The sequence below is a fragment of the Pipra filicauda genome, unplaced genomic scaffold (genome assembly GCF_003945595.2).
Source record: "Pipra filicauda isolate LSUMZ 115617 unplaced genomic scaffold, ASM394559v2 scaffold98_size3848907_pilon, whole genome shotgun sequence".
NCBI classification, from domain to species: Eukaryota; Metazoa; Chordata; class Aves; order Passeriformes; family Pipridae; genus Pipra; species Pipra filicauda.
The window spans coordinates 2,519,276-2,533,806 of NW_024105186.1; the positions used below are offsets into that span (position 1 = coordinate 2,519,276).

Here is a 14,531-nt window from a genome sequence, read left to right on the forward strand (position 1 = left end):
CCGCCTTACTGCCATGCTTTTCTCCTCTGTAAGAAAAAGCAGCTTGTTTAGGGATGTACTTTAAATCTTGGTGACTGCCTGCTAGTCAAAAAGCCACCGAAAGGGGCATCTCCCGGTATATTTTAATTTCCTTCTTGGTTTTGAAGATAATTACGGCAGGAGCGAGTGGCCTCGCATGCTCCCCATTCAAGCACCTATCGGTACAATTAATCCCGGCACTGTTCTGAGCAGCGGCACAAAGGGCCTTTGGTGTAAGGTCCTTTATCTGGGAACAAAGAGCTGCCTGTGGGAGAGAACCTGAGGTTGCACTTTTCCCGCTGACGAGTGTTTCCCGTACACAAAAGCTGAGCCACACCGAGCGCCCTGAGTGCACGTCAGGTCTGGGAGACCCCGCAACACGTTTTCTTGAAGCATGCAGCTCACCCGGATCCCTCCTCCTCCGGGAGGGTTCTTCCCTCTCTGACCCCAGCTAAACCCTATATCCATCCTCCTGGGCAGGGGATGTCCCTGTTCCAGGGCTAGGGGACTTCATGTGCTGCCTGCATTGAGGAAGCTCTCCTGTCCAGCTCGGCCCACCATGCTCCGTGGATGGAGCACACCACAGACAGCAGCTTTGGAGCCGTTGTGTGCACAGGAGGTGGTGTGCTGGGAGGTTTTGGCACTTGGCAGCCCCTTGTGCCGGAGCTGCACTGCAGGGAGGGGAGGCCCTTGCTGATGTAGCTGAGAGCCAGGAGAGCAGGGAGGGAAACTGAAGCCAGGGAGGGAGGCAGCAGGCAGGGTATCAGTGGACTTGGCAGCACCTGGGGTGGGCAGAGGGTACCCATGGTGGAGGTGCCAGGCGTGGGGTTTGAGAGCGTGGGGAAGGTTCCGGCAGGCGCTGTCTGCCAGCTCCCTCTGCAGGGACGGGGCTGGCAGCACTGCCAGCATGCTGCACAGCCCACATGCCCTCGTCCTCCCCTCTCTCCTGGGGACCCTCTGCATGCCTGGCCACCTGAGCATCCAGAGCAAGGCCAGGGGGCTGTGCTAGTCCCACCCTTGCCCTCCCTGGCTGTCAGGCCAGGCAGGCCAGGCGGTGCGGTTCAGCCCAAGGGAAGGGCTGGAGCACTCCCTATCACCGCCCACGCTGGGAACCTGTCCTTATGCCGAGTAGGGCGCCTGCTGCTCCCCAGTGCCGAGGGGGAAGACGCAAGGCTGCCGTGGGAGCCGGCCTCCCACCTCCTTCCTCTCCAGGGGGACACGGGAGCTCTGACCACCCAGTCCCACCAATGTGCACTTGCCCCAGGTCCAGGGCAAGCCAGTGAATTGTCAATGAACTGGGAACAAAGGGAAGAGAGGAGGGGAAAAAAGAGAAAAAAAAAAAAAAAAGGGCCTGTATCACAGCTGTGGCCCTTCATGCCAAGGGCGTTTGGCCCATCATCAAAGGGGATCGGATTTGCTGAGGCAAATGATGACACATCCACTTCAAGCGGGGCAGGTTCTGCCTGCTGCTGGAGGCGAGCCACCAGAGTGAAGAAGTACTGTGGGCACTTAATAATAGACTCATTATTTCTGCATTATGGCAGGGCCCAGAGGCCCCAACTGAGATTAAGGCCCCTCTGCACACACACCGCGCATGCACGTGCAAAGGCAGAGGCAGTCCCTGCCTGGAGAGCCCAGCCAAGGGTGGGCAGCACTGCCAGTCCCGGCACCATTCACCATTGCTGGTTCCAGCCCTGCCAATACCATGGTAAGTTCACAGCAGGGCCCAAGACTGCCATTCCAAGGATGCTCCAAGGATGCATCCTCTATTTCCCAATTCCACACCTGCACTGGGGTTTTAACTTTATGCCAGAAGACAGTCCCATGACTCTGAGCCATTGGCCTTCTGCATCTTCCTCACAGTCCCCCCATCCGACCCCAACGCCCTTCACCTTCTGCATGGGCCAGATCCAGCTTTCAGGTGAGCGGGAGCTGCCTGGCACACGGGATGGAGAGGGACAGGAGCGCTCCCTCCATCCAGCCCTGCCTTGTCATCGACCCACTGGCTGCTAACTGGCTGAAGAGGGTTTTCCGGTCGTGTGCTCCTCGCCAGGAGCTGTTTCCTGACGGCCATGAGACAGACTGAAGCATGTGAGGGAGGACAGGTGGCAGTTCTGCAAAAGGCAGATCAAGTGGCAGTGCCTGGGATGCGGGAAGGGATGGGTGCTCCTTTCCTCTTGGTCACGCACCGGATGGAGGCAGGGAGGGCAAATTTCTGCCATTTCACGAGCAGGGTCATGCCTGCTCCAGCACCCACCAGCATCACACTGTGTGCACCCCCCTCCAAAGCGCTGCATTCAGAGTCTGGGACTTTTGCAGGACAGCAAGCTTCCGCCCTCCAGTTGCACGCCAAAGACACGTGCAGCCTGCTGCCCAAACCCTGCCAGGTCCCGCTGCCAGGTCCCGGTCCTGCAAAAAGGCTGTACTGACGCTGGGAGAGGACAGGAGCCAGCTGCTTGAGTCCAGCCCTGCACTGCAATTACTGTTCTATTAATACCACGGGAATTTCGGATGTCAGAGCCCAGTGTGCTACACCAGGGTCAGCTTGGCCAAGGAAGAGCTGCCATCCCTGCCCATGTGGTGGATGCACCCTGGTACTCGCTGCTTCGGCTTGCCCAGGAGGAAAAGGTGCTTTTCCTGTGGCAGGCTGTGGGCAAGGGGAATGGATAGACCCCACAGACAGCCTCTCATTCCTGCTGCCTGACAGCCTGCTGCCAGACACACTGCTGGCCTTAAAATGATTGCTGCTCACTTGGGACAGGAATGTCCCTGCCTGGCCCCAGGGAAGGGGCTGCTCACTGCAGCTCCCCGCCATGGGGACAACGTGACCAGCCATGCCAGGCAGGCAGGACCTCTACAGCCAGCAGGCAGGACAGATTTATAGGTCACCGTCCCCAGCAGGAATGGCCATGCCTCTGTCCTCCACTGCCACAGAAATAACTCATCCGATCAGGACATGCCAGACCTGTTCGAGCTGAGAATGCCATTGACTAGGACATAGGCAGGAAATGGGCCTGCAAAGCCACCCTTGTTTCCAGGACACGCTATGATAGGGACGTTCCTGCCACCTCTCTCTGTGACCCCACTGCCCTGTGGCCGTGGTTTCACAGGGCAGGCATCCCCACAGGGCCATCAAGGTGAGTTGGGCTGGTGCGGGTGGATGTAGAGTCCCAAAGTCCCTGGGGGAAGGAAGAAAAGGCAGTCGGTGCTGCAGACCTGTCTCCGCAGGGCAACTGTTTGCAGCAGGCTGAGATCCAAAAGGCCCCTCTCCCCCTCCAGCTCCATTTTTTCCAGGTTGTACTTTTGGAAAGTGCACAGAGAAAGAGTAATGATATTTAAAAGAAAAAAAGCTCCACCTCTTCCCCAAAAAAGGTTACTCAGTGCACATCCAAAGGCTCGCCCCACAGACGGGTGGCTCGGCTGCCAAGCTCCATCCCATCCCGGCAGCACAGAGCGGGAGTTTCTGCCAAAATCTCCCTCCTCTCTACTGCCTGGGGCAGTTACCCAAATCTCTGCACTGCTCTTTGCTGCTTCCTCAGCTCTCTGAGAGCACCAAGCCCATCTGGAACTGCTTAAACCCAAATATTGCCCCCCCCCCCTTCCCCACCTCCCCCACCCCCAAAGTCAGATTCTTCCAGAGTTAAAACAAGCACAGAGTCAGGAGGGGGTGCCGGGCCGGGCTGACTCGCTCCTTCATTTCAGTTTAATTTCTGGGGAACTAGAATAAATCTGTTCCTGGCGATCGTTCAAGCCCTGCACATTTTTCTCATTAATAAAAAAAGGCCTTGGATAGCACGCCGCGTGTGCATGCCCCCCCTCCCGGCGGGGTCCCCCCTGCGCCCCAGCCCTCGCTGGGCAGGCGCTGAGCACCCGAGAGACAAGCAGGACTGGGTGAGGGAACATGGGGACAACAGTGTCCCTTCCCCAGGACAGGGATGGGTTTCGGCAGCCCTGTGCGATGGCCACACCTCACAGAGGAACAGGGAGGCTCAAATCCCCTCGCAGCTGCCGCTGGGGAGAAGAGTCCTGGGGGAAGGCTCCCCTGAGAGGGGACATCCCTGCTGCCCACCCCTTCGGCATTGCAGCCCCTGCAGGGCCCCCGGGGCATTCCTGGGGAGGGGGGCTGGGAAACAGGTGTTTGTCAACAGTTCCTGCCACATGCATGAGAAACACCAGGCCCTGCAGTGCAGCGGGGCTTAGCGATGGGCAAAAATAAAATTAAGAGACCCTTACAGCAAAATCCCCTCCGCCCCAGCCCGGGACCCACAGCCAGCACACGCTGGCATGTGCATGGAGAGCGGCCGTGGGGCCGGCACTCGGCCCTGCTGCCGTCCTCCAGCTTCTTCCCAAGATGGCTCCCGTTCCTCTTCAGCGGGGCGGCCATGCGAAGCCAGCACTGGGCTCGCTCCCTCCTGCCTCAGGGAGCACGGGCTGGAGGGCTGGGCTGCACTGAGAGAAAAGAGGGCACCAGGGGAGGGATGCAACCCCTCTGGGAAAGGTGGCACTGTGGGAATAGCTGCAATTGCAGCATGGGGATGTCGCCCCACTCCCAAGCTCAGCACCGGAACTCCTCCGTGGCTGTGCCGAGGGTAGGTGATATCAGTGCCCAAGCATGGGAGGATGAGGCTTCACCAACAGTGCCAAGCCTGTCCCTCTGCAGGCAGGACACCCACCTGCCCGCCCTACAAAATGGCTCCCACATGGAGTTCAGCTCTGCAAGGGAATGGCCCATGCCCTGCTGCCAGCACCGCCCAGCCTGAGCACAGGGCTGGGTTTGGAGCAACAACAACAACAAAAATGCAACAAAAAAACCAAAACACGCATTTGAATGGGACAGTCCCAGTCGGGTGGGAGTGTCACTGCAACAGGCTGCCTGGCCTTCAAGGTGGCCCATCCCCTGGGGTGTGGGGTTGTACCTGGCTCTTCGAGGAGGGGCCTCCCCATCCCCACCATCCCCCAAACACTTCATGGAAATACACTGGACCTAGAAACAACACCAACTCATTATGGCTTAAACCACAGAGAAGTTTGTGGCTGCTCCACCATGGCCCTTGGGTATAGTCCCCCTTTCCCAGGGTTCTCCTTGGGGGGGGAGGCTGACACCCACCCTGCGGTCTGCACCAGCTGGGAACGGGGATCCCGACCCCGGGGCCGCCCCAGCACCCTTCCCCCAGCACAGCTCCCAGGCGGAGACGCTTAATCCTGACAAACCAGTTTGACTCAGCACAACAGGAACAGCTACAATTTTAAAAACATGCAAGTCTGTGATTCAGATTGCTGGGGCTGTTTTAATTAAACGCCAAGCTCCCTTGCTCCAGCGGCAGCAGCAAACGGCTCACGGAAAGAAAATGCAACCAACTGGTTTCCCCAAATATCTCTTGCAGTAAGTCATCACAACAAAACAAGGAGTTTCGGTTCATTCCTTAAAAACCAGAGGCCGCTATTCCCAATCGCAAGGGCCAGGCAGAAATGGTCCCACAGCCGCAGCCTTGCTGTACATTAAGGGAGAAACGTGGGGCCGCAAACGGACCCCAGTGCTGCAAGTTTTCCCTCTCCCCAGCTCTCTGCATGCTCCGCCTGACACAAAGGAAAGCCCTTCTCCTCCCCTCCTCGGGAACACGGACAGGCAGGCTTCCTCGAGTGCAGCTTTTAGTGAGGAATGGGAGATTTAATGAATCCAGCGAGTGTTGCGGAGCCCCACGACCTGCTTTCCCTTGCAGCCCTACCCCAAGCATCAATAAAACAGCAGGGCCAACTTGCCCCATCGCCCCGCCGAGAAATATGCCATTTCTGTGAAAAGTAATTAAACGGAAAGCAAATCTCCCTGCCAAGAAAATACCTGGCAGTTCCAGCACAGGGGTCAATTAAGTAGGGGTTTGCTGGTGCTGAGAGAAGCGTGGTCAGACTGTGTAACACCCGGCTGGGGTCTGGGAGCTGCCACTGGGCAGAACTCAGATGAGGAAAATCCTGCCTAGAAATCCTCCTGCACTGGGGGCTTCGGCTATTTCACTGGAGCCTGAGAAGGCTTGGGACTACGTGCAGCAACACAGTGCTTCTGCACAGGGGTTCGTGGGGAAGCACGTGGGAAACCCCAAGTTTAAATGGAGTCCTGGATCCAGAGAGGCTGTTCAGGGCAGAAGCTGCCTGGCAGAGCGGCTCCTTAGGAGAGCAGGTCCCTGTCCCAGCCCACCTGCACCCCCAGAGCAACAGGCAGATCCAGCCTGTGGCTGTCCACACTCCCTTGGGCCAGGGTATTTTGAAGCCTGGGGTTTTACCCTCGGATGGTCAGCAAGGGCCTGGAACGCAGCACGTTCCCCATGCTGTTCCACCGTGTCCGCTCCCCACAGGGCCTCTGCTCCCACAGCCCTGCTCGAACAAACTCCTCAGCTCAAACCCCTGCACTGGAGAAAGGATCCGCTGTTGCCCCTGGATAGAACATTCCTTCTGCAGCCGGCCTGGGGACTGCTGAACCGGAGAAGAAAAACACATTGTGACTTCAAACAGACCCAGCGCACTTACAGGATCTGGAGAGAAACCATTTTCTCCTCGGCAGCACAAAGCCCTCACTGAGCTGCTGCCGAGTGTGGCTTTTCCCCTCCACCCCCGTGGGGCCTTGTAAAGAAACCCAACTCCCTGCCATCCCCCCGGGAATGAGGAGCGCCATCCAGCCCCAAAGCCCCCTGCCCTTCCAGCCCAGCACCAGCCGCAAGACCAGCCTGTTGCCCCTCGGAGGGGATGGTAAAGTGGCCGGGTCTGGGGACCGCTCGCTGCTGTTCTCTGCAGGACGTGTGTGCAGATTTATGGTCACGCCAGATTTATGATCAGCACTAAAATATCCGAAGAAACGTGCACGCGAGATTTACAGTAACCGCTGGAACGCGCCGGTCCCCATCAGGAAGCAGCGTCGAGCGCGGACAGAAATGCCCAACGCAGCAGAAGCGCGGGAGCTCGCTGACCGTGATGTGAGCAGCGGCTTCCCAAAGCTGGGCAAGGCAGAAGCCTCTCCGGGCCAGCTGAAACTTTCCCTCCAGCTCGACCAAGAGCAAAGGAGAAAAAAAAAAAAAAAAATAAAAAAAAGAGAATCCCAGGGGAATCGGGGCCAGCCCCAAAAATGCTGGGTGGCTGCCAGCCAGCCCTGAAGCAGTCCCACTGGGTTGGCACACAGCTGGGCCCTGACCTCTTGGATGGCGTGTTCGGCCCCTGACCCCTCCACACGTTCGTGAAGCTGAAAAAAAATTAGCGACTCCTCAGCAGGGGCTGTTTATTTTCTCTCCATCGGACTCTTCCCATTGCTCCATGCCCGGTCAGCGCTGGGGCTCCCTGCCTCCCCCGGGACACGCGAGACAGTGCCCAGGTGATGCTTGCTGGTGTTGCCAGCTCCCATGTCGGCTATCCTTCCCCAATTCCCAAACCGCTGATGGGAAGCAGGTTGCACGGCACTGCCTGCAAACCTGGGGCCCCACTGGGCTCTCCGCCCGCAACTTCATCCTCCGACACCTCTCCAGCAGGCAGGGATCCCCGGGTGGGTGCTCGAGAGCCTCCATACCGGGAGGGCTGGGTGCCAGTGGCTTCCCCTTCTGCTGCGGGGCTCCCGCTTAGCCAGGAGCTCATGGACCCGGCAGGCCCACCAGCTCTGATTCCTACGGCGTACAAAGGAGAAGGGTTTTTAATTTTTTTTCCCCTTTTAAAGGAGAAAAAAAACAAATCAAAGGGAGGGAGGATGAAAAGGAACTCGGGCAACAAGCACCCCCGAAACTTTCTACAAAGCCCAAAGCCGGAGGAAAGATGTCCCCCCATCCACCTCAGGGGAGATGGGGCTCCTGCCCACGGCCCCCCCCGGGGCCGCGGCCTGAACCCCGTAAAGCGGGGCGACGGCAGCGCGAGCCCGAGCACGACACCGCCTCCGAGCAGCCCCCGCCGCCCTCCGCCCGGGCGGAGGCACCCACAGCTCCGCTCCAACTGGGGCTTCTCCCTTCTCTCCCTCCCTCCCTCCCTCCTTCCCTCCGGCAGTGGGTTCGGTTACCGGACACCGGAGCGCCGCCGCTCCTGGCACTCCTGGCCAGAGCCCTGCATACTTTGTGCCGAGACAAAAACCCGTCCGGGCCCCCTTCTCTTCCTCCCCTCCGGCGCGACCCGCCTCGCCCGTCTGGGGATCCCCAGTCCCTCAGCGGGGCCAAAAGCCGCTTTCCTCGCTCAAACCTAGGGGTGCTTTGACACCCCACGCACCGGGGTTCATCCTTCGAGGGGGGAGGATTAGTCCCCGTTCTATTTCCAACTCCACCGGAGCTCAGGGGTGGGCAAGCCGCGCAGCGCAGACCCGCTCGGGGGTGGATGTGGCACGCGTGGCCACTCGCCCCGGCGGTCCCACGCTGGAGCCGCGGGGGTTAAAGCGGCGGGCGCGGCGAGCCCTGCCGGGGAAGGGATGGAGCCGGACACGGCACACGGACACTCCTTCCGCGGCCCCACCAGTTCTGGCACGCCGCGAGCTTCCACTGAAAGAAATATTAATTTTCCAGCCCTCTCGGTCGTGGCGAAAAGCCTCGAAACGTGAACCGAGTATCCAACGAGGCGCCGCTCCCTGCCAGCAGCCGCCGTCCGCGGAGCAGCGCCGGGCTCGGTTCCACGGGGCGTTGACTCTGAAACCCACCGAGGGCGGCGGAGCGCGGGGAGCGGGGCTGCGGCGGCGAGATCCCCGCGGGGACAACCGGCCGTTCGCGGCGCCACGACGAGCTGAGCCACGACGAGTCGGCGGGCCGGGGACACCCCGGAGGGTGCGTGCGCCCGTGCGCACTCGCCCGGGCCCCGGCACGGCGGGCGGGGATGCCCGCCCGGTACTCACCCTCCAGAGCGCGGCGGCCGCCGGGGAGCAGCAGGAGCAGCAGGAGGGGGAGCAGCGGCGGCGGCGGCGGGGGGGCCCCCGGGCGGGCCGCGGCCATGGCGGGGGCGGTGCGGGCGGCCCCGCCGGGCAGTCCCGAGCTCGGCGCCACGCGCGGCTCCTCTCGCCGCCGCGCCACGATCGCGCTCTGGCGCCGCCGCCGCCGCCGCCGCCGCTGAGCCGTGAGGGGCGGGGCCCGCCCGCCAATCACCCCGCCCCTGGCAACCCGGCGCCCCTGGCGACGGCGAGCGCGGAGCCGATTGGGTGGTGCCGGGCTGGGGGGCGGGGCCTCTGCGGAAAGATGAATTGGAGGGGGCGGGCCCTGCCCAGCGCGGCCTCGCTGGCCCCGCCCCCGGCGCGCGAGGCGCAGGGCGGGGAGCGCGCCCCACCCAGCGGCCGCCCGCGGAACTGGGCTCTTAAAGGGCCCGCGCCCCCGGCCCGCCCCGCACACCCCCGGCCTGCCCCGCACACCCCCAGCCCGGCGTGAGCCTGGTACTGTGTGTTGACGGGCCCCTCTGTGCCACACTACTGGCAGTCTGATTTACCTGTGCCACCCATTACCATCCCATCCTCTACAGTCCCATGCCATCTTCTCATGTATCCCACCCTGAGCCATCCCATCTCAACCCATTGCCCCCTAACCCATCCCATACATCCCATCCTACCTCACCCATCCCATCCCATCCCATCCCATCCCATCCCATCCCATCCCATCCCATCCCATCCCATCCCATCCCATCCCATCCCATCCCTCCTCACCCCATTCCATCCCCACCACATCATGATTCCCACCACAGGGACTCAGATGAGTGCTGGGATCCTGGCCAGGGTGATACCATACACACATCCCCAGGATCCCTTCCCCTGCCCCCAGAGTGCCTTCACCATCACATTTCTTACGGGAGAAGGTGCTGGCTACTGTGCATGCAGCCACAGCTTCCAAGCCTGTGAGTGCTTCAGTCTTCTTCCCCTTCTGTCCCGACATTGCCATGGAAAGGTTTTGGAGCCCTGTGTTGGACAGACTGCTCCCTTGGGGTGGTGTACACACACACTCTGTCCCTGTGGTTGGAGCCACATCATTCAGGACAGACACATACCTGCCGTGCCAGGTGCGGGACACAGGCTGTGACCTGTCCTGGCCCTCTGTGCTGCGTCTCCTCCTTGGATACCTCTGGAGGCTGTGCTTGGGCTTAGCAAAATCCCCCAGGTCCCTGATGTTGGGGCATGTTGATGCTCCTGGTCCCCAGGGGTGGCTGGAACTCCAGCAGGTCCAGGGGCAGTGGGGTGCATGACTGGTTGCATCACCCCAGGCAGCCTTGTCCCCCTGGCACAGCCATCTGGGCTGCCCCCTCCGCAGCCACCTGCCATCTGCCAGCAGCACCTTCCACACTGCTCCTGCCCCAGAAATCTGGCCCAGAAATTCCGTAGCTGTGCAGACCCAGTCTCAGCCCCGCACAAGCACAGTGGGGTGTCCACAGGCCCACGCTCCTGGCTACACTCCCTGCAGCTGCTGGCAGGAGCTGGAATTCGGGAGGTTATCAGACCTGGCTGTTGTTGACCTCTCCTCTATGCAAACAGACGCAGAGCATGTCCATATAACCTCTGCCTTCTGCTGCACAAACCAACGCTGTGGATGGGCATTTTCCTTCCTTGTCCTGGAAGGATTCCTATTTCCAAGCCCTGGCCACAGAGATTGGCACAGGCCTGAGCTCTGCCTGGGCTACTGAAAATTTGGAGATGACCAATTCCTACTGCAGGAATTCTGGCATCGTCTGGGAGCTGCAGGGAGTCTCGGCAGAATGCTGTGCCCTGAGGAGTGCCACAGTGCCCCAGCACCACTAGGCACAGTTTCCAAAGGGAAAAGCCATGCCCGAGACAGGTAGTGTGCTAATTTAAGACAGGACATATGACATATGACTGTGATAAATATCTGAGAGGGACAGGAGATGCAGCAAGTGGGGCATTGAACTCTCCAGGTGAAAGGAAGCGGTTGAGGAGCAAAGCAGAGGTAAGGGGATTGCATTGGTGGAAAACACCAAAGTTTCAGCCAACAAGCAGAAGCTGTTGGTTTGGACACACTGTCACTCAAGGAGATGAGCAGTGGAGAAGCGAGTGACAAAGCCAGCACCACTAACACCTGCACTGGGGTACGATGCTGCCCTCAGTGGGGAAGGAGAGGACTGGGGGCTGATGGAGATGTCGAGACTCTTAACCAAGGGCCAGACTCAGGGTGGGAAGATTTGCTGTCTCCTTATGAAATCACTCCTGGGAAATCCTCACTGCTGGAGACACCGTACCAATTCCGGCAGCCAGAGCCTGCTGGCTTAGCGAGATGCAGAAACCTCGTTTATTCTGCAATTCCAGAGGTCTGAGTTACCCAAGCACAAAATTTCTGAACGGAGCACATGGGGAAATTGCTTATTCACACTTGAATAACTCAAAAATGGCTGAACCAATTTTACTTAAACTTTCTCCAAGAATTCCCCTTGGAGCCAAGCCATGCCTGGCAAATTTCAGCCCGAAAGGAATTTATTTCAGAATAGGATGAGAAACTGGAACAGGCAGCGGGGGGGCGCGGGCTGGGGGAGGATGCTCCATACAATCGAGTCTCTCCCCACGTGCTGTAATTAATGAGCCCCTGCTCTCTCCCACTGGGCTGGTGCTGCCAGCCGACCCCTCCCTGGGGCCTCAGGCTCCCCTGGTGCTGGCGGGTGCAATGCCGTGGTCTTGACTGGAGCCTGAGGATTTTGGGGCAGATCGATGGCCAGGGAGCCCCGGTTGCTGCCTGTGTGTTGCAGCTGGTGGGCAGCGTGGGGAGCAGCACTGGCAGGGCTCTGACGCCTGCACAATAGGAAATAACTGTGGTAACTGCGTGGTATTTTCTGGCAGGGGCTGGCTCTGTAATGTCAATCCGCCTGCTTGGGCAAGGACTCAGTACTGGGTATGGTGCTGCTGTGGCCCTCAGGGGACTGGGTGATGGTGTGGCTGGGGGACACACATGTTTGTATAGACACGGACATCTCCTGGCCACAAAATGTCCCTGCACAGACACTCAGCCTCAGTCCCCTCCAATGGCACTTCCCTGGAACTTTGGGGTGATGGATGGAGCTGAATAGGGCTGTAAAGAGGACCCCGTTGGCACGACATGGGCAGGGATGGGCTGAGAGCTGAAACACAGCACTGTGGGGTAGGCAGGGGAGCGTGTCTGCAGCATTGACCTGAGTTAGGGATGTTTTGCCTTAGAACAGCCTACAGCCTGCATGGCAAAGCTGTGGAGCCCACAGTGTCCCTGGGAGGCATTCCTGTGCAGACAGGGAGCAGTAGAGATGAAAGAAAAACCTCGAAAAGCAGCAACGGCCATGGAAGTTCAGAGGACAAACCTCCCAGCCAAGCCCTCTCTCTGTAAGAAATTTCCTACCTAGAGACCCAATCCCGCTGAAGCAAGCCTGACTTTCACTCCCCATTTCCAAATGCAGTCCTTATGTGCTCCGGTGATGGGTCCACATCGCACAGGCACGTGCACAGTGTGTGTCAGACCATGGCCCCGCACACGGGTGCACCCACACACCCTGCCTGCTGCGCCCAGCCACCGCCCCTCACCTCCTTTGCATGCGGCAACCTCAGCTGCAATTTCATAAGGGAAGGTGATTAGGGAACAATTATTCCTATTTTCTCAGAAGATCTAAGGGGCATCAAATGAAACTACCCAGCAAGAATCTAAAAACAAACAGACGGGAGTACGTTCCTCACCAGGCAGCCAGTCCCAGGAGCGCATCGCCACAAGGTAGGTACGGGGACGCGTTTGAAGGGTGGAACGGGGGGAAAAAACCCTGCAAGACGCCTCCGTTGTCTGCTCACCTGGAGGACAACTGTGCTGGGGATATGGGAAGCTGGGTGGAGGGTACCACTGTAGTGGGGCCATTATGGCATCAAGTGACATCATCAAGTCCCCTGTCCAAAGGTCAGCACTCAGAAGGGCAACATCTGAGCAGGCACTTGGGGCAGCCATGTGGCTGCTGGGGGGTCCCCTATGCCCTCCCCAGTCCAAAGGGAGCCCCAGGGTGCCCTGTTCCCAGGGCTGGGAGTGCCACCGGGTGCCAACTTGCCCAGCCGGTGTGTTTCCCGCCAGACCAGAGCGGGCTCCAGCCTGTCTCCTTCCCAGGCTCCCTGGGCTCTCGCCCCTCCGGGAGCTCCTCCCTGTGCTGCCAGGCGCTTGATGCTGCCAGCGGGTTGGGGTGGCTGGCAGCACCCATGCCAGCCCAGCTGGGCCCAAGCAAGGCAGCCACCTCCTGCTGCTCCTGGTCCCCACTTCAAAACCCTCTTCCGTCCCACCCACATCCACCACCCCTCACCTCTGGCAGCTTCAGGATGCAGTTTAACACTTCAGCACTTAAAATTTCAGGTGCTAATTGCTTAGTAATGAAAACTTTAATCACAGGGCAATTAAAACCTTAAGTAGCTGTGGGAGATCCATTCCACGTCAACAAAAAAAAGAGTGCCGTCACTGCTCCAGCACCACCCTGGCACGGCAGGGCACAGCACGGCTGGGAGAGCCCATCCTGCCTCCCCCACTGCTCCCTGCTCTGGGGATCTGAGGAGCCCCCCTTCCCATGCCGAGCAGGAGGTGGCCGAGGAATGATCAGCTACTGCCGTAAAACTTAAAACCCAGCTAATTTCGGATTAAGTGCCATATGAAAGGGTTTTGTTATTTTAAATCTCCTACTTTCCAAATTCCCAGGATTAAAATTCTCTGCATTTATTTTAACCACATAACATTTGCAGACAAATCACTTCTCCCAGTGCAAAGTTTGAAGCAGGCTTAGCAGATCTAAAGCCTGGCCACAAGCTCCAGGGTGGAATTGCTGGAAGTGGCTGCCAGCGGCCACCAGCCTTGTTTGCTGGCGCGCGCTTGCAACGGAGCTCAGCCACCATTTCTGCAAGGGGAAAGGGCCTACTAGGTGCTGGAGCCCTGTGAGGCAGCATGAGGAGGAAGGGTGGCTGTCATCTTGGGTTCTAGGCTGATTCCTGCACTGCGGATGTGCCCTTGGAAAAATCTGATGAGGTTTGTGTGTTTGGAGAGCCAGCCCTGTCCATCTGCCATGGGGTGCGTGTTGCAACCATGCTGATGCTGTCCAGGTGACACTGTCCACTTCTGCATCACCCCTTTGTAATCAGATGCTGACAAATGTTGCACCAAAAATAAATAAAAATGCCTTTTCCCTCCTGCTCTGCAGCCCACTGTGGCCGAAAGGGAAAAGAGGCATCCAGCCTTGCATGCTTTTGGCTCTGCAGGAGGCAAAGGCTTCGGGGCTGGGGGACGATGTTTGGCCCCAGCTGCTGGGAGGTGTGGGAAACATGGGTGCCTGTGGGCAGCAAACTGCCCCCTGCTCTTTATCAAAAGCAGCATCAGTGTCTGGCAAATGTCACTCTCCCGCATGCTTCCCAGCTGGGAGGTCCATTTCCTCCTCCCATCGCCCCCTTCCCCTTGCAGCCTCCCAGCCCTGCGGCAGGATGGGGCACGGCAGGATGGGGACGCACTGAGGGGGGTGGCCAAGGGGCTGAGGGGGCCAAGGCAAGGATGTCAACTGGTGACACTGCAAGGGGGGTGTCCTCACCCAGCCTACTCCTCTCTCGGGAA

The 14,531-nt window shown here is 59.3% G+C and overlaps 1 protein-coding gene across 4 annotated transcripts in view; it reads right to left on the reverse strand.

Annotated features, from left to right (window-relative positions):
• EPHB3 (EPH receptor B3) overlaps positions 1-14,531 on the reverse strand; it is a 61,218-nt gene that overhangs the window by 18,722 nt on the left and 27,965 nt on the right. For 2 of the 4 annotated variants that reach the window (XM_027712897.2, XM_027712896.2), the window contains exon 1: positions 8,858-9,005. The exons of 1 other annotated variant lie outside the window; for it this stretch is intronic. In XM_027712897.2, coding sequence (XP_027568698.2) covers positions 8,858-8,954 — 97 coding nt within the window. In that variant the 5' untranslated portion in view covers positions 8,955-9,005. Of the gene's footprint in view, positions 1-8,857; positions 9,006-9,793; positions 10,180-14,531 lie in introns of those variants that run through there. One more of the 4 variants, XM_039377986.1, reaches the window with a different exon arrangement.